The 25,180-nt window shown below is 34.9% G+C and overlaps 2 protein-coding genes across 2 annotated transcripts; both read right to left on the bottom strand.

Moving 5' to 3' along the window:
* Window positions 1-7,852: 7,852 nt before the first annotated feature.
* On the bottom strand, window positions 7,853-8,488 carry LOC133682132 (late embryogenesis abundant protein At1g64065). The gene has a single exon (XM_062105397.1). The coding sequence runs from the start codon at window positions 8,486-8,488 to the stop codon at window positions 7,853-7,855; it is 636 nt and encodes a 211-aa protein (XP_061961381.1).
* Window positions 8,489-10,770: 2,282 nt separating this feature from the next.
* On the bottom strand, window positions 10,771-20,175 carry LOC133678201 (respiratory burst oxidase homolog protein A-like). Its single transcript, XM_062100440.1, has 14 exons — window positions 19,023-20,175; window positions 18,646-18,805; window positions 18,155-18,203; window positions 17,382-17,495; window positions 15,661-16,083; window positions 13,863-14,249; window positions 13,686-13,781; window positions 13,413-13,528; window positions 12,887-13,054; window positions 12,619-12,778; window positions 12,257-12,454; window positions 12,027-12,155; window positions 11,756-11,834; window positions 10,771-11,670 (listed from the first exon to the last, which is right to left on the bottom strand). Exons 1-14 carry the CDS (start codon window positions 19,681-19,683, stop codon window positions 11,561-11,563), a joined length of 2,850 nt encoding a protein of 949 aa, XP_061956424.1. The 5' UTR covers window positions 19,684-20,175; the 3' UTR covers window positions 10,771-11,560.
* Between the last annotated feature and the right edge of the window lie 5,005 nt (window positions 20,176-25,180).

Here is a 25,180-nt window from a genome sequence, read left to right as displayed (position 1 = left end):
TCAGATATGAGTTCGGTTTTTCACGCATCTGAACCCTGACCAATAGTCATAGGGCAGATCGCTAATTCACCACCTAACTTAGAAGCTTGTGTGTGCTTTCAAAAATAAATACAGGTGATGCATGAAACAATTCTAAAAATGCATGGATAAAACAAAAATAAAACAAGATAAAAATGCAAAAACTTAAACACATCAATTACACAAAGCTTAGTCCAATATTGTCAGAAACAGTACCTTCCCCAGTGGAGTCGCCATTCTGTCGCACGACAAAAAAAATACGCGCGGCGTCGGCTTGGCGATCTTCTCGTTGTTATTGCGTTTGCTTGAATTTGATTCGTTGGAGTCGCCACCTAGTATTTAATTAAGGGTTACTAGGAAACCTGGATGTACTGGTCTTGTCAGAGATTCGCGGGTAAGGGACTGGTTGTGGTTAGGGAAGGTATTAGCACCCCTAACGCACCCTACCTGAGGTAAGCTGCTTCGTGACTTTGATGTGTTAAAGAAGTTTTAATAATTGTCTTTTCAACGGATATTAGAAATACAACTTACATGTAAGTTAATAAATCTTGACCGTGATCCAATCAAAATATTAAATTCTTCTTTAATCTTTGCCATTTTATTTATAAAAAAATAATACATAAAACAAATACAAAATCACACATACACTTTCACTATATCTTTTCTTTTCTTTTCTTTTTTCTTTTTTTTTTCTTATCTTTTTTTTTTGCTTCCATGTTTACAAAATATAAATTACAAAAAAAAAACACAAAAATAAACAAATATTACATCAAACAATCTTAAAATTACAATACAGCCATTCAAAAATCCATAACAGTGCTGGGACCAGTTCTGTGACAGCATGAACTGCGGCGGCGCGTCCTTCCACGCGCCACCGCCACTGGCGGCGCGTGGGCTCACGCGCTGCCGCTGGAAACTCAACAAAACAGGGGGCTCTGGAATGTTTTCTTCCCCCTCTGTCCTCCTAAACCTCCGGCGACCTGCAGAACAAGAATAGAAATGCACACCAGTCGATTTTAGTTTGTTATTTTTAGATCTGCTCAAAAAAAACCTTCCGTCCTTTGTTCCTCCCGGTTCATTCTGCTTCTGCCGATGGCAGCTCTAGTGGTGGCGGTCTTCTGCGGAGGCGGCGGCAGCGTTGAGATGGGCTGCTGCTGGCCGGTCGGTGAGATCTGGAGAGAGGGAACACTGGAGGCGGCTGATCTGGGTCGTTACTGTTGAGGGAAGATCTGTCGGCCGCTAGAGCTCCGGTGTGGACGGCGCTGCTGTGGTGGACGGCGCTGCTACTGCTGTCTTCACCCTTGTCGGTGGTAGCGGCCTGTGATGGCTGCCGGTCGGTCAGCTGGAGAAGAAAATCAAACCCAAGGGGCGGCGCTGACTGGTTTGATGAGCTTTTGTTTCTTTGTGCAGGGAGAGAAGGAAAGGAAATGGCGTTTGGCAGGGGGAATGTGGGTATGGTCTGTGGGTAGCGACTGGTTCGGGGTTTGACTGTTTTTTTCAGGTGAGAGAGGGAAGATTTGTGGCTTGGGGGGAACGGAGTGGCTGCTCCAGTTTGGTTTTGAAAGAGAAGAAAAAATCAAATCAAACGCAATAACAACGAGAAGATCCCCAGCGGAGTCGCCATTCTGTCGCACGTCAAAAAATCAGCGCGGCATCAGCTGGCGATCTTCTCGTTGTTATTGCGTTTGATTTGATTTGTTCGTTGGAGTCGCCACCTAGTAATTTATTCAAGGCTACTAGAAAACCGGATATACTGGTCTTATCAGAGATTCATGGGTAAGGGACTGGTTGTGATTAGGAAAGGTATTAGCACCCCTAACGCACCCTACCTGAGATAAGCTGCTTCATGATTTTGATGTGTTAAAAAAGTTTTAATAATTATCTTTTCATCGGATATTAGAAATACAACTTACATGTAAGTTAATAAATCCTGACCGTGATCCAACCAAAATATTAAATTCTTCTTTAATCTTTGCAATTTTATTTATATAAAAAAAATAATACATAAAACGAATACAAACACACACATACACTTTCACTATATTTTTCTGTTCTTTTCTTTTTTCACATCCACACTATTAACATCTTACAATTCACCAAAATTCAAAATAAATCAAAACAATACATTAAACAATTTCAAAAATATTAAACAACTCAAAAATTACAAAATAAACCCCCCAAAAATCCATAACAGTGCTGGAGAAGCTTTTTGAAACTGCATGCAGTGCTGAGGCAGGTTTCTGAACAGGTGAACACTGGCGGCGCGTCTTCCCACTCGCCACCATCACTGGCGGCGCGTGGGTTCACGCGCCGCCGCAGGAAACTCCAGGCAGCAGGGGGATCTGGAGCGGCTTCATCCCTTCTTCCCTTCTCTGCTGGTGGTGACAACCACCGTCACCTGCAAACCAAGAAAAGAACACAGGCAGTCAATTTTATATTTTTTGTTTTGCAGATCTGCTTCTCTGGTTCGTTTTTTTTTTCTCTGCAGCTCAGTGTTTGCTTTTCGTTTCCTCTTCTTCTCTATTTTCAGGCGATGGGCTGTGTGACCAAGGGGCTGTCGGCGATTGTGCTTCTGTCGCTCTGGCCGGCAAAGATGGAGGAGAATGAGGTGGTCTGATCGTCGGCTTCAGTTGTCTTTGCTGCTGTCACCTGCGGCTGCTGGAGCTGCGGTGGAGATGGGCTTGCTGTCGATGTTGAGGCGGAGGAACGGACAGATCGGGGTCTGTGGACGTGATGCTGGCTGGTCTTCCCCCTGTCGGTGGTAGCGGCGGTTGGACTCACTGCTGTTGTCTGTGAGGCCTGTGGATCTCCGGTGAGGAACGGCGCTGCTGGAGGCAGTGAGCTGGGTCTGCTGCCGACCGGAGGAGATGACGAAGAGAATGGTTCTGTCTTGGCCAGCGGCTGGGAGAGAGGAGAGGAAGCTGGCAGGGGGATCGCCCGGGGGGAAGGAAGAAGAGAAAAAAAAAATCTGGAGGGTGGGGGAGATGAGGGCTGGAGAAGGGAGCAGCTGAGAGGGGAAGATGACAGTGAGCGGCTGTCCTGTCGAGGGAGAAGGGTTAGAGGCGGCTGTGAAGAAAAAAAATGGCCAGCGGGAGGGGGCGGCTGCTGCCTTTGAAAGTGATGGTTTAGGGTTAGGTTTTTTGTATTTTTCTGATGTTTCAAAATTGCCCCTCCTCTTATGTTTGAGTTGTGGACCAGTATTTATAGGTAAAATGTTACATGGATCTCAAAATTGGTCCCTCAACTTTCTTTCTTTTTTGTAAATTTAATTTTTCTTAATTTTTTTGTATTTTTGAAAATGAGCAATATCAACGTCGACTCAAATGACGAAAACCAATGATTTTAAAATTAACACGTTAAAAGTTGAACGCATTCGAAAGACCTTTGAAAATTTAAATTCTTTTTAGATGACGCTGAAAATGCTAAAAACGATGCAAATGTATTAAAAATGTATTTATTTGGGTTTTCAATGCTTTTCGCTATTTTTGGATTTTTTCTAAAAATTTATTAAAACATGGGTCAAAAATTGGGTAGCAACAATAATAATAAAAAAAAAAAAAAAAAAAAACTTAGCAACTACTATTCAAAGTTCAAACTTAAAATGTCAGTATTTTGACCACAAACCATCTATGTTGACTTGATGATTACTCAACCACTGGCCTCATTGATCAACTGACCAGTATGGGACCTCCAACAGAGATTTTGAAAGTCACTTGGAAGTATTATTTTGGTTGTTTTCTCCAAGCACGAAATTTCCTCCAACAACTTTCTTCAATATTTTAGTGCCGGGTCTTGAATATACGGTAACAAATACTGTTTAAATGCATTTAAGTTTACATAAACTATAGGATATTTTTGGTGTTCTTTGCAATGCAAAATCTGGGAATTGAAAATGTTCTTTCCCCCCCCATCTTTACTATTCCACCACTCCAAAAAGCATGGTCTAAGCACAATGAATCCTTTCATCGGATTATGGCAGGGAATTGTCCCGTTTCTTGAGATGGACGAACAAACTCTTCCAATTAGGCTTGTGATTGAGTAAAGATTTGATGTAAGTAATTTTATTTGGAGCAAACCCTGCTTTGCAAGTACAAATTCATACAATATTCTTAAAAAAGAAAGAAGGAAAGAAAGAAATACAAATGAAGGGCACAAAATCCCAGTGATTTCTCCTATATCAATCTGTAAAGGAAACACTGTCGCTTACGGAGACTGCTATTTAGCAATCCATCAATGAACGTATAGCATAAAATGTGAAAACTACATATAGTGTGCTTATTTGCTAAGATGTGGTTTGCAATTACCTTCTTGAATCGCCTGACTTGTAAAATTATATGTCATGGTGCAGTTTACTCTCACCACAAGGTATTTCTTAATAATTTGGAGTATCCTCACCTTGCCACCAATTACTGTATGGCTGCTCATAGTCAATTTCCTTACCGACACTATGTCACTCATCAAGCTTGGAACGCCCAATAATTTGTTAGGAATTAAATCTACCGTGACATTCATATGTAGCGTCCGTCTCGCCTTGGCCTTGCCTGGCGGAGTATTGGCCTCACCAACCATCACGCCACCACAGTAAACAGTTGTTGTACCGTTGTTGAATTTGAATGCGGCTGCATTGGGATTTTTGACGGAGAGATCAGCTAGAAGTGTAACGTTCACATCAGTCCGAAGAGTCCCATTAGCAAGCTCTAGCCGCAGCACCGATACCTTGTTCATCTTGATCACAGGATCGTCGACTTGAAAAACTGTAAGGACTAAAACTACAACAGTCGTAGCAAGAATTAATAAAATGGCAGTGATGCAGCCACAGCACTTTATGCAATTTCTTCGGTGAGTTTTCGACAGCGTAGGCATGTTTTCTTCTTCAACGCTGCCGATTCGGAATGCTGCCGGGGCTAAGGGCTTGGCCTGCTCTGTCTCTGCCATGGCCGAACTCAAGAAGGGAATGACTGAATTTTCTTTTTTCCTTGTTGCAATTTGTTAAATCTTTTCCATATTGTTTGACATGTAACTGTCAGTGAAGCGTATCGTCAAGCCTTCTATGTTCGGTCCCAACGCGTTTGCAGGGATGTACGTCTTGACTCTTGACTTTGAACTATTATCAATGAATTTTAATAAAGGCTAATAAGCACTATAATATAATCCATAGAACCTTCAGTATGTTAATGATGATTTTAATACAAGCTAAGAAGCATTATAAAATAATCCGAAAAATTATTGGGTTGTATAGCTAGATGTAAGGATTCTCTCGCAAGGTAAGTGTAAATTCAAGTTGTGTTTGAGAGAGGCCATGATAGGCCTCTCATCCAAAATAAATAAATAAATAAAACATGGTTATTTTATTTTATTTTAAAAAAACGAAGTTAGTATGGGAATTATGTTTTTGAAAAAATCATGGGTAAATTTCTACTTATCCCTTGAAGTTTATATATTTTTTCATTTTCATCTAAAACCTTTGATTTGTTTCAATATTCACACCTTATATTTTTCATTTTAGTTCCAATCAACCTCCACATATTTCATTTTTTTTTTTATTTCTCCCCGCCATCCATTTCCACCGGGTGTATCAATTTTAATTCCATCCTTGAAGTTTATAAAATATCTTTAAATCATCTAAAAAGTAAAGAAAAAATTAACGAAATACAAATGGAAAATTGAAAGAAGATTTTTTAATTTATTAAAACAATATGATAAAACTTGAGAGGGTTAATTTCTCAATAAATTAACAAATTCTACCAGCTTCAATTCTCATTTAGCAACACCATCTTTTCCTTTATCAATAATATAGTTAAATAAAAATAAATATTCATTTATTTTTTTCAAATTCATGTTCAAGATTTTATTGAAAAATTGGATTAAAAGTGTAGATATATATGTGATAATGCTAGTCATAGAGTGTATCAGAGACAATGAAAATAATGGTCGAAACTTAAGAATATATTTTCTAATTTATTTATTTGTAGCATGATTTTATTTTTGTATTGTCAAAGAATTGCTGGATATTGTTGAGAAAAAAAAATTCTTTAATGGTTTTTTCAATTACCAATTTTTTCCTTCTTACCTTTTACATTATATTAAGATATTATATAGACTTAAAAGATGAAATTGAGATTTTTACAGGGAGTGAAAAAAAAATGAAAGATAAGTATTGGGTAAATTTGGGAAACTACATAAACCTCAAGGGGATAAATTAAATTTACCCACAAATCATTTAGCTTGAGATGAAACTTTTCGTAGAAATCGAATTTGTTTTCTTAAAAAAAAAAAAGAATCTATATGATAAAATTATTATTCCTCGAAGGTAAGAGTTCGAAGGCTTAACCAACTGCGCGTTGGACCAAATTAACTGTTCATTTAAGCCTAGTCTATTACACAGAAAAGCTTACATTTATAGCCCAGCTGGCTAGATATTGGGTTGAGAAAGTTGCCAGCCCAGGCCTTGGGATTAGATTATCATTGTTCGTCTTACATTCTTGTAAGCTTAGTACAACTTACAAGCCCTGGCAAAGGAATCGGACATTTTGGTTTTATTCTGTCTTATAAACAAAGCCCATTTCTGTGCCCTGAAAGTTTTTCCTAACCAATTCTCTATTATTATAATTGAAATATAGTGTTTGATTTATATTTAATTGATAAACAAGTTAAATTTACATGATTAAAAAAGATAAAATTTAAATAATTTATTTTTTATATTACCCTCATTATCTTCATCATAATATTAAGGGATAAAAAATGATGATTAAATATGTATTCTGAAAAGGTTAATTTTACTATTAAATTTCTTTTTTTTTTTTGAAATTGTACCTCTGATTTGTTTTTATAGTGTTTTTAAAGATTGATTTTTTTACGAAAATTCAATTCTTAATTTTCAAGAAGATTTCAGATATAAAATTTAATGCCAGAGGGTTACAAGTAGCTAGCGGGGTTTGAACGGTCAACGCATGTGCATGGAAGATACAATCGTTGCTCTTTGAGGCTGCATCATCTGGAGAATATTTCTCTGGCAAGTTGTCTTTCGGTCTATATATTAGATAATTTCCATGGAACTCTTTATGGAAGCGTGGCAAAACTCATCGAGCTGGGCGGGACATGCATGAAATATATAGGACTGAGAGCAACTACGAAAGAAATAGAGAAAAACTCTTTCATACAGGAGGCCGAGGAGGGATCGTTCGGCTGTTAGCATCATCAGTAATGTCTATCCTTCCCTAACAAGCCCCTATTGGTCTCTTAGAATTATTGAAGGCTCAGGAACGCTTCTCAAAATTAATGTTTCTTTCACATTTATAACCAGTGGACATCTTTTTGAGTTCAGCAAGTTACCTTTGCCCAGCTCAAGGAGTCTTTCTCCATCATAGAGCTGCCAATGTGGCCCACGAAGTAATGGATGCATTGAGATATTTTTTTTGGAAACACGTTGTAGGACAGGGACATGCATGCCCATGAAACAATCTAGAATTATTTGTCATGGGCACTAGCACACCTAGAAGTTCTATATATGTTAAGAAGCTTTCATACTACGAGTTAACAAGTAATTTTTTTTAGGCATCAAAAGACGTAAAATTGAGATATATGTTCATCAATCGGGGCTGCAAAATTCGCTCAAATATTGGGATTTGAATGAATGAAATATGACGAAAAGGGAAATTGAGGACTTGGCCAAGCACTTCTAGTTCTTTTTAAAAGCAAATGAAAAGAATAAATCAAGTGAAAAAAAAAACAAAACGGAATTGATTTACTACAAATACACACACACATATATATTCCCAAAACCTTTTATGGACAACAAAATAATTATTCAACTCCCTCACAGTTGTACATTTAGCTAGCTGCACTCCAAATCTTGGATTGAGCGGCTACTCAAATTAAGATTCATTCCACAACTCATTACTGCAGTCCTGTTCTTCACAATTCCAAACAAACGGACGTCTCCTTTCAACTTGGCGTAGTTGTTCATCTTCAACATCCCAGAATTAATATCACTACTTAGGTTCTTAGCTTCAGACAGACTGCCTGATGACCTGATTTTCACAACAATATTCATCCTCCTTGTTTTTCTAGCTCCGACCCGCCCGCTCCTCAATTTTGCTTCACCAACTACCATGCCCTTGTACAGAGCACTAGAACTAGTATTCTCAAATTTGAAGCGAACAAAATTTGAGTTCTTGACACTCACCTCGGCTGCTAGTGTCATGTTGAATGAAGGGATTGGATTGTTACCGTAACTTAGATGTTCGACGGCAACCGAGCTTAATTTAACACGCGGAGTTCTTGGCTTCACAATTATTGCAAAAACTAGGATGATTGCACTCAGGATGACAATCAAAGCAAGAGAATAAAAAAAACATTTGCCACTTCTTTTTTGCCGTAACGCTTTGTGTTGTATCGTGGCATACTCTTCGTCGCTTCTCTGGTAAGAATTAGCTGGTGCTAATGGAACTATCTGATTGCCGTCGGACATTTTGCTCGAGCTTGTAGTTGTAGAGGGTTAGTTTCTCTTCAAGATTTTAAGAAACTGCGTCTCTTGTTTCATGCGCGATAATAATCTTAATGTGGCATTATTGTTGAATCACTTTCTATATAGTAGTAGTACTAGCATTGAAGAGAGGAGGCATCAGCCAGTCTGCCATGTTGAATTTTCAGTAACCTTTAGTGGACCCGTTCGATGACGTGGTGGCGCCTCTGTATTTTAACTTGGGAATAATTGGGCCCGTGATGAGGCCTCACGATTTTTTCTTTTTAATCATTGAAATATAATTTTGTTAAGAAATTTAGGGTTTTTTTTATTTTATTTATTAAAAGTAGAATAATGTTTTATTTTAATTTAATATATATATAATCTCTTCATATTTATGTTAAATTTATTCTTTTTAGATTATTATTATAACATCATGCAGTATCAATGAAACCTTAATTTCTTCCTCTCTTAATTTTTTTATTTCTTTTTATTTTTTGAATTGCTTAACATAATATTAGAGTATAATTTCATGGAATGATACGTAATCTCAAACACAATTTTTTTTTAGAGTGCTTGTATAACTTTGAAAAGATATTTGCTTAGTTTCTGCAATTTAATATTTTGTTTTCCTTTCTTTTGCATTTTAGTTTTCTTTATTTGTTGATTATGGCTATTAAAATAGATGATTCATTTTAGTCCATGAGTGTGAGGTTGGATGAAAAGAATTATTCGTATTGGAGTTATGTGATGGAAAAAAATTAAGGGTAAAAAGATATAGGGATATGTTAGTAGAATTTCTATGATACCCAGGAATATTGATGAGGGTTATGCTGCTTTGATAGATGTCTGGGAAGCAAACAAAGCAAAGATTATTATTTAGATTAACAATTATGTTGAGCATTCTATAGGTACACAGTTGGCGAAGTATAAGATAACAAAGAAAGTTTGAGATCATTTGTAAAGATTATTCATGTAATTAAATTTTGCAAAGCAGTATCGATTAAAGAATAACATACAAGCTATTCACCAGAAAAATATGAGTATTTAGGAGTTTTATTTTGAAATTTTTAAATGTTTGACGTGAAAATCTAGGAGGAGAAAGGAAGAAAAGAGGGGGATGGTTATCGGGATTGAACTGGTAAAAATCTTGGAACACATGTCGCTCTATTATGGAGGGGGTACCGTGATGATTCCAACTCCACTAATAAAGACGGTTTTTGGTGGCTGAACAACACATCACTCGTTACCCGAAAAACATGGGGGTCGCCTACTTAATATTACAAAAATGATATTTCATGTCATTTTTAATATTTAACATTTATTAAAATATTAAAACATCACCAAATAAACTTGATATAACCCCAAAAAAATCATGCTTTAAAGATGAAAGAGCTCTTGCAATAAATTATTTACACTAATTTAGAAAAGTTAAAAAGACTGAAACACCCTTAATTGAAAGATAATTTAAAATTTTATTGTAAGGTTAAATAGTAATTTTACTTGGAACTAAAAAAGTAATTAATTTAATCTCATATAATTTGTAAAAAGCAATCATATTGTAGTAAAAATACCATTTTATCCTTGATATCTAATTCAAAGATTTTATGACCAATTTTATCATTACACTAGGATTTTGTTCTCAAGGCCACCCCTTAATAGAGTATCTTTCCTTTATCTTTAACGTAAACAAATACTTTTATTTTATTATTCGAAGCCCTATTAGAGGCCGCTGCTACATATTACTTGAGAGCAGGGCCCAGTATTTGAAGATGGACGGTACAAAAAGTTAAACTTAAAACTAAAACAACCTGGGCTGGATTTAAGCCCAACCCAACCCACAATACATGCAAAATTCTGAGACCAGTAGTAAGAAATTTGCACACACTGATGGGCCAACTTCCCTCTTCATATTCACCTTCGGTACTCCAAAAACAAAAGCCCAATAACAATGTTTTTTTTTAAAAAAAAAAAAATAAACCTGGAAGTCATGGAGAAAACATTGTTCTCCTAGATGGGAACATTCTTTTTACTTTTTTGACCAAGGACAATTATGTGCTTTCATCTAATTTCTGAATGGTAAAATAATTTAAATACCCCTAAAAAAAAATCTGTAAGGCTGGTGTAGAGGGACTTTTTCATATTTTTACATTTAGACGCTTTGAAAATAAAAAAATTCTTTAACTACCGTGCAAGTTTTTTAATCCTGGAAGGAAAATATTTTTGCATTTAGCTTGGGCATTTTTTACGGTAGAAAAAATGGCGAGTAAATGAAAGAACTAAAGCGATTAGTGAAATACTTCATTCGAATGCTATAAAAGGGTTACAGTTTCAACCTCTACAAACTCTATTCCTAACAGAAGGGACCCCCTTTACCTTCCAGTGGTAGCCCTAATGTTTAACACAGTACTAGTAGCCTTCCTCTCTTGAACATCTACATATAATTTGCATATTATAGAAACAAGGAAAAAAAAAACTATGAATATCATGTACATATAATTTGCATATTATAATCAAGTGCTCAAATGCAATTTCACAAGGTTGACTCCTCCCAGCAGGATTGACAGTCCAGAAGGATTCTCTGAACACACTTCAATAGGGGAAAGTGCAATGCTCCCACCTTCCTTCCGAGTCCACAAACTTGATCCAAGACTCTCCCTTTCAAAACTGTCCTCTTCTGTCCACCTTTGAATGTCTAACAATCATGCATTGGCAAACTTTTCATTATCAAATTATGTCAACCTCTCCATTGCAGCTGTAACCCATTCTTCATCTCAGCAATACCACTTTTACTTCCTCTATCTACATGTCAACTCTGAACTGGCTGAGGTTTATCACTGAAAGCTCTAGCCATTTCACCAGCCAGAATAACTTTTCTGGCTGTGCTTGGTGTGCTAGTAAATAACCACATATTCATCTATAGCCTTTTTTCCACCCCTTTTTCCTTCTCTGCCCAAGACTGTGCAATGCTTCATTGGCTTATTATAAATTTTCTTATTTTGTAGTTGGGAAGGGTGTTGGAGAAGAGTTTTGTGGAAAAAAGGTGTAAATAACATATATATACCACCCCTTGTTCACTTAGAAATGCTCCTTGTGGAACTCGAACTTTGTGGAACCTTTTTGATTGAAATCATAACAGAGCTTGCCTAGTTCTTTAGCCAAGACAGGTGCTCCGCAGTAAAACACACCTGCTCCAAAACCATAGTGATGTGATTAGAACAGGAGGATAGGTTTTCTCTGTTAAAAAATCTGTTAGCTAGAAGGTATACTCACCTATCCTTGCATTACAGTGCTTGGAACATAATTTAGAAAGAACCTTCTTCCAATTAGGCCTTGCAAAATGCGTTCGCACCTAATGATAAAACGAGGAATTGTTAGTAGACCTGCATGGTCTAATATTTCAGTCCACTATTGTCACTTGTCTGCACAGAGTGTAATTTATGTGTAATTGAAGGTGTCAGAAAATTTGGAAAAGCCCAACTGATATAACATGCGAGCCGCAACATGAACATGCAATGAGCCTAAACAAAATAATTAGTATTACCCTGGTGCCGGAGACAATGTCCACACCGTTTTTCGCATGGTTTAAGGCTTGGACCATGGTAATGAGGGTTGATCGAGCATCGCCTTCCTCATACACACTGGTCAAGTAATTATGCATCTCAATCACACCCTGGAATAGTCCAACGACAAAGTCAACAATCAAGGAAACCAAGCAAAACGGGAATTTTTTTTGTAATTTACATAATTTCAAGCTAAGGTGACATTAATTACCCTTTGATCAAGCTCTGCAACTTCATTCATGACTCCTTTGAACCAATCAAAAGAACTTTGCTCCCTTGTTACCCAATAGAAATAAGCGTTGGTGGTCCTTACAGCCTTCTTACGTTTTGGTGAAACTTTGTTAGAGGTTGATGTATCATTGCTTCCAATGCTCAGGTCTGATGTCCTACTGATATCCAAGACCGAATCCTGAGAATGAGAATCAGACTCGTGACTGTGCATTTAGAAGATTATCATGGATTAAGTCTGGAAATTTTCTATAGTTCGCAATACAGAATCTATAGTATTGAAGGAACGATCATGTGTATACATTGCAGATTGGAAAAGTGAAAGTCAGGTTTCTAGTCACTTACTGCCTGCTCCTCCATTTTGACAATGTTATTAAGCAGATCTTTGAGAATGCTGATGAAAGGTGTTGCTCCAATTCCCAGACCAACAAGTAACAACACATCATATTTACGGTAATCTTGTGCCGGTGCACCATAAGGCGCATCTATCAAGAGCTTTGGCAAGCTGTCATTAGAGAGGAAAGTTACATAAACAATATAATCACAAAATGCTATCCAAAGGAAAAAAAAACGGAATGGGAAAAGAAAAGGGAAACATAGACATATTCTGTACCTTTTTTTGGTTGTTTCATCAGCCCTGAGAAGTCCACTCTTACCGGCTACAGGACGTTCACAGGCTTCAGAGAACACTCTTCTTAGTTCTTGAGTCCAGTCACCTAGCTGCCGAATGTGAACACTGAGGTAGTCATCACCAGGTGCCGAGGTAATTGAAAATGGATGCCTGGGTGGAAAAATAAAGCATGCTGATTGTAAGTTCTGGAGAAAATCAGGTATCAGAGCAAAGAAACCAACTGATACCGTTGGTATCAATCGATCATCAATTACAAAAGAAAGAAATCAAATACTGATTCCTATCAAATTTATTTTTCACTAGCTTTCATCAGAAAATGAAAAAAAAATCATACAAAATAATGACCATATCCCATAAAGAGAATAAGCACAAAGTGAGCAAGTTTCTTGCTAGCAGTTGGCCTAGATGTATTTTACAAGCACCTTTCTCTGGTAGACTACAACTGAAAGTGTTTTAAACTACCAAAAAAGCCATTTTCATGTGAGTTAAGAAATTAATAGTGATTTACCACTCAAACAGAGAAACAGCAGGGCACTGGACAAACATGTACTGTCCACTCTTGTACCGGAATTGGGGAGGCTTAGACATTTGCAATGTGAGAACATTTCCAGGATAAATTGCAACCTGGATGAAAAAAAGAATTATGACAAATATCTAGTACAGTAGGTTCTAAACTATACAGAAGTACTGTGACAGTTTATAGGGCTCTTTCAAGATGGTAACATTTAGACATTAACCATAAGATCGAACGGAAATGACAGAGGTCTTCAGGATGTTATACCTTGAGAAGCCTGACAGTATAGAAGCCAGAACGAAAAAACCTCAGCGCCCTTTCTCCGGCATATAGTAAAACTGGAACAGAAAGATACATCCATGTCTGCAAGCAATAAAATGCCGTCAGTTTACAATCTCAAACAAGAAAAACATTCACTGCCATTAAAAGATTTCAGATTCATACCGTCTTTTTGTACCATTTATGTACCATATACAGGAATACACCATGGATGGTGAGCAGGATGTAGACAATGACAAACAAGTGGTGCGAATACCAGAATGCATTGTATCCAGTAAGCCTGTCAAAGGGTTTTGGAAACTTAATGAGGCTCCTCCTGAACCATCTTGTTGCAAGTGTAAATGCAATGGCCATGCTGATCACCATTAAGATTCCAGTCACACCTTCAGCCCCTCTAGCCAGTTTTGCATATGAAGGTTTGTTTTCACCAAAGTCATTACTCAGGTATGCTCTATATTGCTCATCAGATGAATTTATAAGCCTTGGAAAATCACAGACTAGATGGTTTCCAGCATGAAGAATCACACCAATTACAATTGCTGTTGCTATGGTCTGCATGTGTGTGAGAAATATTAAATCAATGCAATTTACCACAAGTAATTAAACAAGTTTATATATATATAAATCATTTTGTGATTAAATGGTGTCATTTTGTACATCATCAAGATTGATTTAAGCTCGACTGAAACTTTCAATATCTTTTATCAGTGGTAAAATAGCTTTGAATTAGTTATGAATCTACTCTTCTATTTTATAGCACACGGAGCATTTGGGTCTTAGCTAGCATAAGCAGAGCCTTTAACTAATGAGAATTTAAATAAACAAAAAAATTGTTTATGTATTTATTCGCTAATTCTTTTTTTTTTTAGTTTAATGTGGGTGTCCGGGTCAGCTTACGCGCACCTCGACTAATCCCACGGGCCCTGAAGTTGACGACCATGTAAGCCTCCAGTGGCCATCATATGAGCAATCACAGGGCTTGAACCTGAAACTACAAAGAGAGCAAACCTCTTGGTCTCAAGCTCTTACCACTGGCCACCACCTAGATGGTTATTTATTCACTAATTCTTAGATGCTTTAGTAGTAGCCCTTGGAAAAGACAAGAGTTTACGAAGATCAAATCCCCACGATAGGAGTAATCCCTTATATTTGGCCCATCTCCCCTAAGTTTAACCAAATGAAAAGAGAGAACAAATTGTAATTCATTTCGACGAAGTGTCCTCGTTACCCAGCACGAATTTAAGAACATGTTTGGTTACGGGAAAGCACAAGCCATTAATTACAGCACAAGTATTATTTTATAAAGCTGGTTGGTGTTCGCATGAAAATAAATAATTTAATAAAAGTTAATTACTTTTAAAAATAAATATTTATTTATGAAAAATAAAATAAAATAATTTTTTTTTTAAGTAAAAGTAATCAATTTTTTGGAAAATAGTTTATAACAACAACAATAATAGTGAAAAAATGAAAAGGTAATTTTATTTATGTAATTAATAAAACATAATCATAAGAAAATAAGTAATCAAATATATTAATAAATAAAATATCTATTTAAAAATAAAGAAATTACAAATTTTAATAAACAATTTTACAAGGTGTAAAAAAAATATAATTTTATTTATAAAAAAATAAGAACTAAATAAAACAATACAAAATTATCGATTTATGTGGCTCTTTTCTTTCAAATTCCTTCTTCGACAACAAAATTCATATGCTGTGGCTAACATTATTTAATAAAAAAAAGAGGGGTCCATATGAAAGCCTTTAAGTTGCCAGCTAGTGCTGCCGTCTCGGGATCAATATTTCAGGCACTGAAAAATTATTGTATTTTCATTGGCTAAGATCAACCAATATATTGACTTTCTTGCAAAGTGTTCTATATGGGACCCTGAAAGGATGTAAACGTATTAAAAAAGCAATACAGACAAGAAGAGGAGGCGGTCGGTAACCTTGTACGTACCTTGTGAAAGTTGATATTGTCGTCAAAAGGCACCAAGGGACCCAGCCTAGTGGACCTCAGCCAAGTGATGGTATTTCTACACACGGGCAAGAGAATTAGAGCCATATTGAACTTCAATGTCTCTGCTGCTCCTTTGGCTGTTAGGAGACAATAACCCATTACTTGAAAAGCATTCTTTTGCTTGTATTGAAAGAATTTCCATGCGAACAGCCCTATCATTATCATAACCCATAATGTCAAAACCCAAATTCTTCTCCAATTCTCTTGCAAAAAGTATACGCATTGCTTGCTCACTCTCCTTATTGGGCTCCTCTTTCTTAGCCCTTGTAGATTTTGGCTCAAGGCTTGGCTTGTGTAGCTCAGAGCTTGACTGTAGTTCAGATACGTGTCCTTTTGTAGAAGGAGTGTTTCTAGCTGCCATAGCTGCATATCATTTTCAGCAACAAGAAGAAAACAAGAAGGTTGCATCAAATCATCAGCAGTGGAGTTATACATAAAATGGAAAAGAGAATCTTGATCATGTCAACTTATTACACTGCAATTGATGCAGAGTGGAGCAGGCGTAATGCTTTATGTATGAGTGAAGGCTAAGCATTATTTGAGAGGTCAGGTTCAAAACAGTGGCAGGAATAATAGTTCAGATCATCAATATCAATTTTAAAATTAAAAAAAAGTACAGGTCATCAAGGCACTTCCGATACAGTAGATAACACTTGTTTATTTAGATGTACGCCGACCTCCATCCTTTCTTTTCTTACTTGGATCGTGAATAAATTATTTATATTTAAAATCTCGATCCTCTACCATGAGAAATAAACTGCCCTACCATCCGAGCCAGTCTCTAGGATCCATATAAAATCTGGAGTGGTGAAGTTTCACGCTCTTAGAAATCTACAAAAGGTTCGTTCCATTTTGACAACAAGAGGAATGACGGTACGTAATTCGAAAGCCTATTGGATAAAGAATCAATATTTACCCTACCAAATTGAAGAAAGACGCTTAAGAAAATCTTGAGTTAGTTGGTGACAGTGACAACTGTGTTAGACGATGACCATTCACGTTCATTTTTTCGTTGAATTTATCATTACTTGGTGGACAACTATTTCTCTTTTTTTTTAATGTTAGTACTGGTCCTGGAAACATCTGAAGTCTGAACCAGCTTTGCCTCAGAAACTGCGTACCCCTACTTAAAAGTCTTCTATGCTATAACAGACGTGCATATTAAAGTGGAAAAGAAAGCCAGGGAGCTGTTCAACTACCACAAATATTCTTCAATATAAATAAGGTTGCTTAACCAGATTAATTAGTTGTGCCATTTGTAAGAAACGATTGCCATTTCTCCCTTCCTCTCTCATTCTTTCTTCGAGTACGGTTCAACAACATCGAGACCCAGTAAGATTTGGTGGATTAATTTGTTAGGAACATGGACTTTGGACTTTGCTATAAAATTGCAACTGCTGCGCCTCTCTTTTATTATTTTTTTCCCCTGTTGATTATTGTGACCCAGAACAAGACAAGGGATCAAATTTGACTCTGATTAAACAAATTTAGTTAAATAATGCTTGGAACCCAGTATGAAAATAATTAATCAAGATAAATATTATACTAAGCCCACCTAATTGATTCTAGAATTGCTATAGTATTTCATGGGATTTACCAAAGATGCATGAAAAAAGAAACATTAGCCTTTATCTGTCAGTAAAATCAAAGAGGACCCGCACCTCGATGTAGCCAAATCTTTCTGGGTCCAACTCTTCCATGATCAAAGCTGCGTATTCCTCTGCTTGTTCTTTTAATCTTGATAGCTTATTTGCAGAAGCACTTAGCATGATAATCTACCAATTCATGTAAAGAAATTATAAAGTTAATGAATATATAATATTGAAAACAACAGTATTTGACGGTCACTAATTTCAGCTTTTCATGCAAATTAAGGGAGATGGTCCAAAAGGCCCCCACCAACCCCACTGAGGAATTAAATCGTACTATATATATATATAGAAGAAGGTTGCCGTCTCTCAACCTGAAACTCTTCAAAGAAAGACCCAGTTCATAAGATGCTTGAGAACGTGGGAATGGCGTCAGAGATCAAGAAAAAATTGAATCATGTCTATTCTATTGGGTTGGTTAGTTTTAGAATTTTCATAAATTTAGGGTCACCGAATCCTCTCCTTCTTCAGCGATTATCTTAATAGAAAAAATGCACCCTGTTTATTGATATAGCCTGCTATCTTATTTTATAACTAAAGAGCTTGGGCAATATTCATGATATAAAGGGTCATCTGTTTTTTTATTTAATTTAATTATTCTACCTCATATTTGGAAGGTCGGTTCTTATTTTATTTCTACAATAATTTGACAGGCTGTTGGCTAATTCATGCACGTTACTTTAAGATTAAGCACTTAATCAATGTAACTAGTTAAGATTAAATTAATTGAATTCGAGAGAAAGACATGATTAATTATAATGTCTTCTTAAATTCATTTCTAGTACCTCTTTGACTTCTTCTTCAGTGATTCTACCGTCTTCGTTCTTGTCCACCCTGTAAACATAACACAAGAAAAGGTTATATAAAATAGTTTAAGTTCTAAATCAGTGAACCTGCTATAAATCGCATATATTTATCACCTAGTTTATCTGCTAATTCAAGATTACTTGAGAGAAAAATGGCAGAAAATATTGTATAATCACTTTTTCAATAATTGGGGCTCGGAGGAAAATACAGTTTTATCCTCTCTCTTCTCTTCTTTTTTTTTTTTCATTTCTAGTACAGAGTTCGGAAAAGAGACAAACTGGGTTCCGATGGACCAAAACCATGTTGGTTCCATATCTTTGCTTGCATGATCTCAGATAAGAGTGAGATATTTAACATACAATATTTGTTTTTTTTTTTAAGAAAAGGAAAGAGGTGAATTAATTAATGAACAAAATAAGTCACCAATTAAGTTTAATTATATTATACACTAGTCCGTAATAAGGCGTACATATCGAAGAAGATCTGGAGTCGAGAATCAAAGCTTTGATCGGTAATTTGTGACCAAAACTCGTAAAGCTCATCTCCACAAATCTTGTCCGCTTTCAATCTTCTTCTCCTTCCCAATGCATCAAAAAGCTCCAAAGCAAACTCCTTCGAATCTTTCATTCCTTTTCAAAACAAAAATCTCAAAAATCAATATCCAAGACTTCATACGAACATGACAACAAAATCTTCAGTACTTCTGTTGCCTTTTTTATCCATAAATATTGAAATCCAAGTAGAAAAAAAATCAATAATTTAGACTCGGTTCGTGCTTTGAAAGCTAGCTAGCTGCTTTCGCTAAAACCAAGAGAAAGAAAATAGAAAGTCAAGAGAGAATCGAACCTATGCATTGTGCAAAATCGGCCCGGTTAAGATAACCATCTTCAGCAAGTTTTTCAAAATTGCTTTGAACTTCACTCCATGCATCAACGCCATTAGTTTTTTTACTGTTCTTACTTATAAATCTCAATCCACGCAAGGCTTTGTGAGCACCAGACCGAGTCCGGTCCAGCTGCGCTCGCTGCTTTCTCAAAGCACGGGCGGCTAAAGCTGACTCAAAAGCACCACCGCCATTATTTCCCGAGGCTGATAAAATCCGAGCTGCCTGTCCATGACTCCAAGAAAACCTCCTTAACTCAGCTTTCAACTCATGCGAAAATTGCCTAGCTTTCGCTACAGCTTCGGCTTTTAACTCCTGAGAAAATTGCAATAACTTATTCGACGAACTCCGCCTGATCGTCGGCGATCTCGACACCGGAGTTACAGCTCCGGCAGACACAGAACCACCAGTAGTGAAAGAAACATCATCGATGTTGATAACCGTTGATGTTGCTGGCTCAACACTACGAAGCACAATCGTGTCATCACCTTGTAAATCAAGTGTCACCTCAACAAACTCCTCGCCGGACTCAGTTCCCGGCGATGTTCCTGTGCTCATCGTTGCATTGCCGGGAAGCGTGTCCGAGGCCCATCTCCGCTCGTGTTTAGGCAATGAAGCTCTCATTGATTTTAGGTGAAATGGATTTTAGGTGAGTGACGAAGCTGTAATAAAGAAGTGGAGGAGGAGAGGCAATGTTAGTATTAGTAGTCGTCGTCGAAGAACGCGTTGGGAATCTAATGGAAAAGGCATAAATACGCGGAGTGTTGTGTTTCCTCCAGATCTTCTAGAGAGAGAAACTAAAAAAAATCTCTCTCTCGAGAGAGAGAGAGAGTTTGAAGAACAAAAAGGCAAGAAAAAGACAAGCTTTAATAATTTTATGGGTGTGTATGTGTAAAGAATGGGGTAAAAATGCAGGGGACCAAGAGAGAGAATTTCTATACAGAGATGGGATTGTATTTTGAGTGCTCTGTGACCACTTAGCTGGGAATGGTTTTGTCTTTCTCTTTTATGCTCGAGCTAGCTAGTAAAAGTAGTCTTCTTTTGATCATTTATTTATTTTTTTGGCAAAACGCGTGCGTTTATACTCGAGACATTGAAGAAAAAGAAAAGGAGCTGTGGAGCTCCGAAGATAAAAGAGAAGCGGAGGCCTTGGAAATGTGTGTGTGAGAGAGAGAGAGCGTAATATATATTTTTATGTTGTGGTGTTGTGCCTGTTTTAGCTAGGTTTTTTATTTTTTGCGATTGTTTTAGAGTCAACTCCATCTAACATCACAACAGGGGGGGTAGATAATGATTACGAAAGTTTCCCTCTTCTTAAATTCCTTAGTTTTATTGAGAAATTAGTATTAAAACAATTTATTCTTTTGAATACATTGAAAAAAAATATTTTTTAACGTCAAATCCAAAATCCTTACCTCTTATGTATAGGAATCTTGTTTTTGTTTTTGTAACTGTTGTTCAAACTGTTTTACAGAGCGATTGTTTTTCCAAACTTCCGAAAATGCTTTTGGTTAAAATAAAAATAGACACGGAAGTTTTGAAAATGATTTTTATAATGATATTAGTTTTGGGGACATTTTAAACATATTTCAAAATCGGGATTTCATTTTTCTATTATCGGTTAACCTGATATTAAAAGATATTTGGGCTTTGACCAGGCCCAAGCTGATTAATTAGATTCGGTAATGTCTTTGGTTGAGACCTCCCCTTCGAAGATAAAAAAAGATAATTGCTTCGATGTAAATCAAGAAACAATAGAACGCCTGTGTTTTGCTGGTTTCGGAAATTGTTAAGCCTGCGTTTTCTTGTGAGCTCTTGTATCATTTTTTATCCATAGCATATCTCTAATTTATTTTTAATTAACGTGATTATACTGGTCAATTTACGTAAATTTATAAAATCAACGAACATATAAATCTTCAATAATCTTAAAATTTATAAGACTCGAACTAATAACTTATAAAAATTAAACTTAGAACCTAAACAATTAAATTACATTCACGTAAATATATCTCTAAAATTATTAATTATGAGAATGACAATTCCACCATTTTTTTTTTTGAAAAATATTTCATTGCATGGACCAGCTCAAGATTTGCCAGCTTCAAAAGTTTTAGTATAATCGTCAAAATTTTGACAACCCCGTGTGCTGGCCTATAAGCGGTGAAACAACTTTTCTTTCTTTTATGCGCTATAAAACGTCATCATATACATGATTATGACCTTAAACAATATAATGATAGAGTCACGAGCTTTCTGACCGACAATTATTTTAGCATTAGTTATCGTTAGAAATTTGTTTGGAAAAATATGGTTAATGAGTAGGCTTAGGGTTAATGTACAATACAAAATTTAACGGTTTTATTAATTAAATTTTTTTATAAGTGTAAAATATATATTTTGTTGGTAATTAATTTACCGATAACATCACCGACAGAAATGCTCCATCGATAAATCTTTTATCATTAATTTTTTTCCATCAGTAAATCCGTTGGTAATAAAATAAATAAAATTACCCGCTTCATTTAATCGGTATATTCCTCGGTAATAATATTTTTTATATCGACAGATATACCGACAGAAATTCTATTAATAATTCCGTTGGTAATTATTTAAAAATATTTAAAAAAATCATTTTATAAAATTATAAAATAATTAAATCAACATTGTATAATATATACTCAAAATGCTTGGAAAAAAATAAGAAAATCAACTCAAACAAATTTGCAACAAATAAATAAAATGAAAAAAAATAAATTCAACTAAAAAAATTCATATGAAAAAAATGAAATTGCAATTGCTAAAAATTTAAAAATCCTATAAATAAATCAACTAAAAAATGGTCTCATATGAAAAAAAATCTCACAACAACATTTATACAATTATTAAGAACAAAAACAATTAAAAATAAAATAAAAAACAAATATAGTGAAAAAAATCATGAAAAAAGAAGAAAAAATAAAAATCTTACCGTAATGTAATTACAAGTAAAGCCAAGGAGAGAAATTTTTTTTTAAAATTATATTAATTAAATAAAAAACTAAAAGGATAAAAAAAGAAAGAAGAAGAAGACATACCCGAGTATGAAGAAAAAGAGAAGGAGATGAGAGAAAAGAAAAAAAAAGAAATAGATATTGATGTTTTTACATATAGTGAAGAAGAAGAAGAAGAATTATAAAAAATGAGTTTGTCTCTTGTGAAATAAGGACATTCATGCTTTTTATTGGGGCACATTAGCGACGGATTTATCGATGAATAATTGAATATTAATATTTTTTAATTATTCCGTCGGTTATTCCATCGGTAATATTTAATTTAAATTTTTAATTTCATAAAAAGTTTTCAGAAACCGCCAACAATTATCGATGATTTTTCAATTCGTTGGTGATTTCGTCTGTAATATTTAAATGAAAATTTTTAATTAATTGAATTTTTTCAGAAAACCACCGAATAACATCGACGACTTTTCAATCCGTCGATGATTTTGTCCATACAGAACAACAATTAACAGTGCAATTGAAGGTGAACAATTTTGAAGCTCTCTGGAAAATACCGATGAAAAATTTCGTCGGTGATTCCCTTTGTAATTGACATGATGAACAATGTTTACAGTTTACCAATGGATTTACTGACTGATTTACCAACGGAATAAATTCTGTCGATAAAAATGACACGTCATCATTTTTTTTACTTTGTTTAAATTTTTTCCCCATAGTAATTCCCTCGATATATACCGAGGGAATATTTTCATCCGTAAAATTCCGAGGGATTTTACCGACGAAAATATTCCCTCGGTATATAAAAACATTTTATAAAATTATAAAATAATTAAATTAACATAAATCAACACTGTATATTATATACTCAAAATGCTTGGGGAAAAAAAAAGAAAATAAACTCAAATAAATTTGCAACAAATAAATAAAATGAAAAAATAAATTCAACTAAAAAAATTCATATGAAAAAAATGAAGTTGTAATTGCTAAAAATTTAAAAATCTCTATAAATAAATCAACTAAAAATTGGTCTCATATAAAAAAAAATCTCACAACAAAATTTATACAATTATTAAGAACAAAAACAATTAAAAATAAAATAAAAAACAAATATAGTGAAAAAAATCATGAAAAAAGGAAAAAAAGAAAAATATTACCTTAATGTAGTTGCAAGTGAAGCTAAGAAGAGAAAAAACATTTCCTAAAGCATATTAATTAAAAAAAACTAAGAGGATAAAAGAAAAAAGAAGAAGAAGACATATCCGAACATGGAGGAAAAGAGAAGGAGATGAGGAGAGAAAAGAAGAGAAAGAAATAGATATTTATGTTTTTTACATATAGTGAAGAAGAAGAAGTAGAAGAAAAATTATAAGAATTGAGTCTGTCTCTTGTGAAATAAAAAAATTACAGATGAGGAGAGAAAGTAATTTCGTCGGTATATCCATCGGTAATTTTGTTGGTAAGAAAAAAATTATTACCAATGCGTCTGTTCCGTCAATAAATCCGTTGGTAATTCTATTACCAACGGATTTACCGACGGACAAAACATTACCAACGAACGATTCACCGACGGATCATTTTCATCTTTGATTCCATCGGTAATATAATTATCGATGGAATATGTGTCTTACACCGACAGAAAAATTCCGTTGGTAAACCTGTTAAATCTTGTAGTGAAAGTGGGATTCAATTGTTTTTAGGGTTGCAATTTTGTTAAAAATTATTTTTCAATGAAAATATTAATCTAATTAAAATAAATTATGAGAAACTTATTTTAAAAAACTCTTAATTTACATGTTTTGTAAACTTAAGAATCTTTAATCCCACAATGAAATATTATAAGATCCTTTTGTAACTCATATGGCGGGAAGTTGAAGCATGAAGATTGGAACTCTTGTGGCATCAAAGCCTTTCGAGGGAATAGATCCCAAGTGAAAGTGAATTAAAAAAAAAACTAAAAAAAACCAAAATACTTTTGCGGTCCATGGTGTTATGTGAGTGTATACAAACTAATTTTGCCATTTACTTAGTTTTTTTTTTTTAAAAAAATCAATACGTCCTACCCTAACAAATACCTTGCAAGCTAACTAGATTCCTTGAAGGGTCTATATATGTAGGCGTTAGAATTAAGGTGATAGGTTTGCTAAGGCAACATCGATCAAACAAGGGATAGCTAGGGGCGGTCGATGAACCCTGGCTCTCTCAATATGTCAGCGCACACGTCCATGCTATGGCTTTCCTCATGGACCGCTAGTGCTTGAAAACAATCATAGCATTTGAAATTCCGTCGATCTGAGACATGCATGGGATGTTGTGTGTCAGATTGAGTTGTGTTGCTAGCTACCTAGCTTTTACTATCAGCTTCATATGCGGCAAGCAAAATAATAATTTAAATACGTATTAGCTGGGGACCTTGTTGATTTTCTTTTTTAATTGTGGTTATTTTTGTTCGTATGTTATGTTTATTGGTGATAAATGTCTCTTGTGTGAGAATGAAAAGCTAATTCAATGATATTTTTATTATCGAGCCAAAGATGCACAAGCTAGTCTAAAAATACCTTATCACCAAACCAAGATAATATACAATTAAAAAAGATAAAAAAAGAAAGATAATATACAATTAATTAGAATTATAGATAATATAAACAATTATAGCGGGTTATATGATAATATATAGATATTAAAGATTATCATTCAAGATTTCCACTATCTTTTACATCTATATTATGTTAGGTAAGAGCATCTCCAATAAAAAATATCATATATTAAAGAGCTAAATTGATAAAGAGCTAAATTGATAAAATGACTTTTTAATAGTGTAAATATAACTTTTTATTTATTTATGTGCATTCCAATGGTAAAAAGTTATTTAGAAGAGTCAATTATATTTTAATATATTTTATGTTAAATTAATTTTAATATAATTATACAACATTGACCAACAGATATAAAACAAATAAAAAAACATTGAGCAACAGAGAAAACATACTTTCATCTACTTTTACCTTTCCTACATAGAAATATAGAAATGATATTTCCTGTCTTAAATAGCTATTTGAATTATTTATTTAATTGATCGATTGGAATGCTTAAGAGCAAATATAAAAGTTAAAAGTATAATTTTT

The sequence above is a fragment of the Populus nigra genome, chromosome 1, assembly GCF_951802175.1.
Source record: "Populus nigra chromosome 1, ddPopNigr1.1, whole genome shotgun sequence".
NCBI classification, from domain to species: Eukaryota; Viridiplantae; Streptophyta; class Magnoliopsida; order Malpighiales; family Salicaceae; genus Populus; species Populus nigra.
The sequence above is the reverse complement of the archived record's forward strand: the minus strand, read 5'-3'. Positions and strand labels throughout refer to the sequence as shown.

Bases quoted from the DNA above. Each gene is read 5' to 3' on its own strand.
- LOC133682132 (XM_062105397.1), bottom strand. From the start codon at position 8,488: ATGTCCGACGGCAATCAGATAGTTCCATTAGCACCAGCTAATTCTTAC.
- LOC133678201 (XM_062100440.1), bottom strand. From the start codon at position 19,683: ATGAGAGCTTCATTGCCTAAACACGAGCGGAGATGGGCCTCGGACACG. The intron at 18,806-19,022 runs GTTCGATTCTCT...TGTTTTGAAAAG, and splicing joins CGATTTTGCACAATGCATAG to GAATGAAAGATTCGAAGGAG. The intron at 13,055-13,412 runs GTAAATCACTAT...TTTTCCACCCAG, and splicing joins GCTGTTTCTCTGTTTGAGTG to GCATCCATTTTCAATTACCT.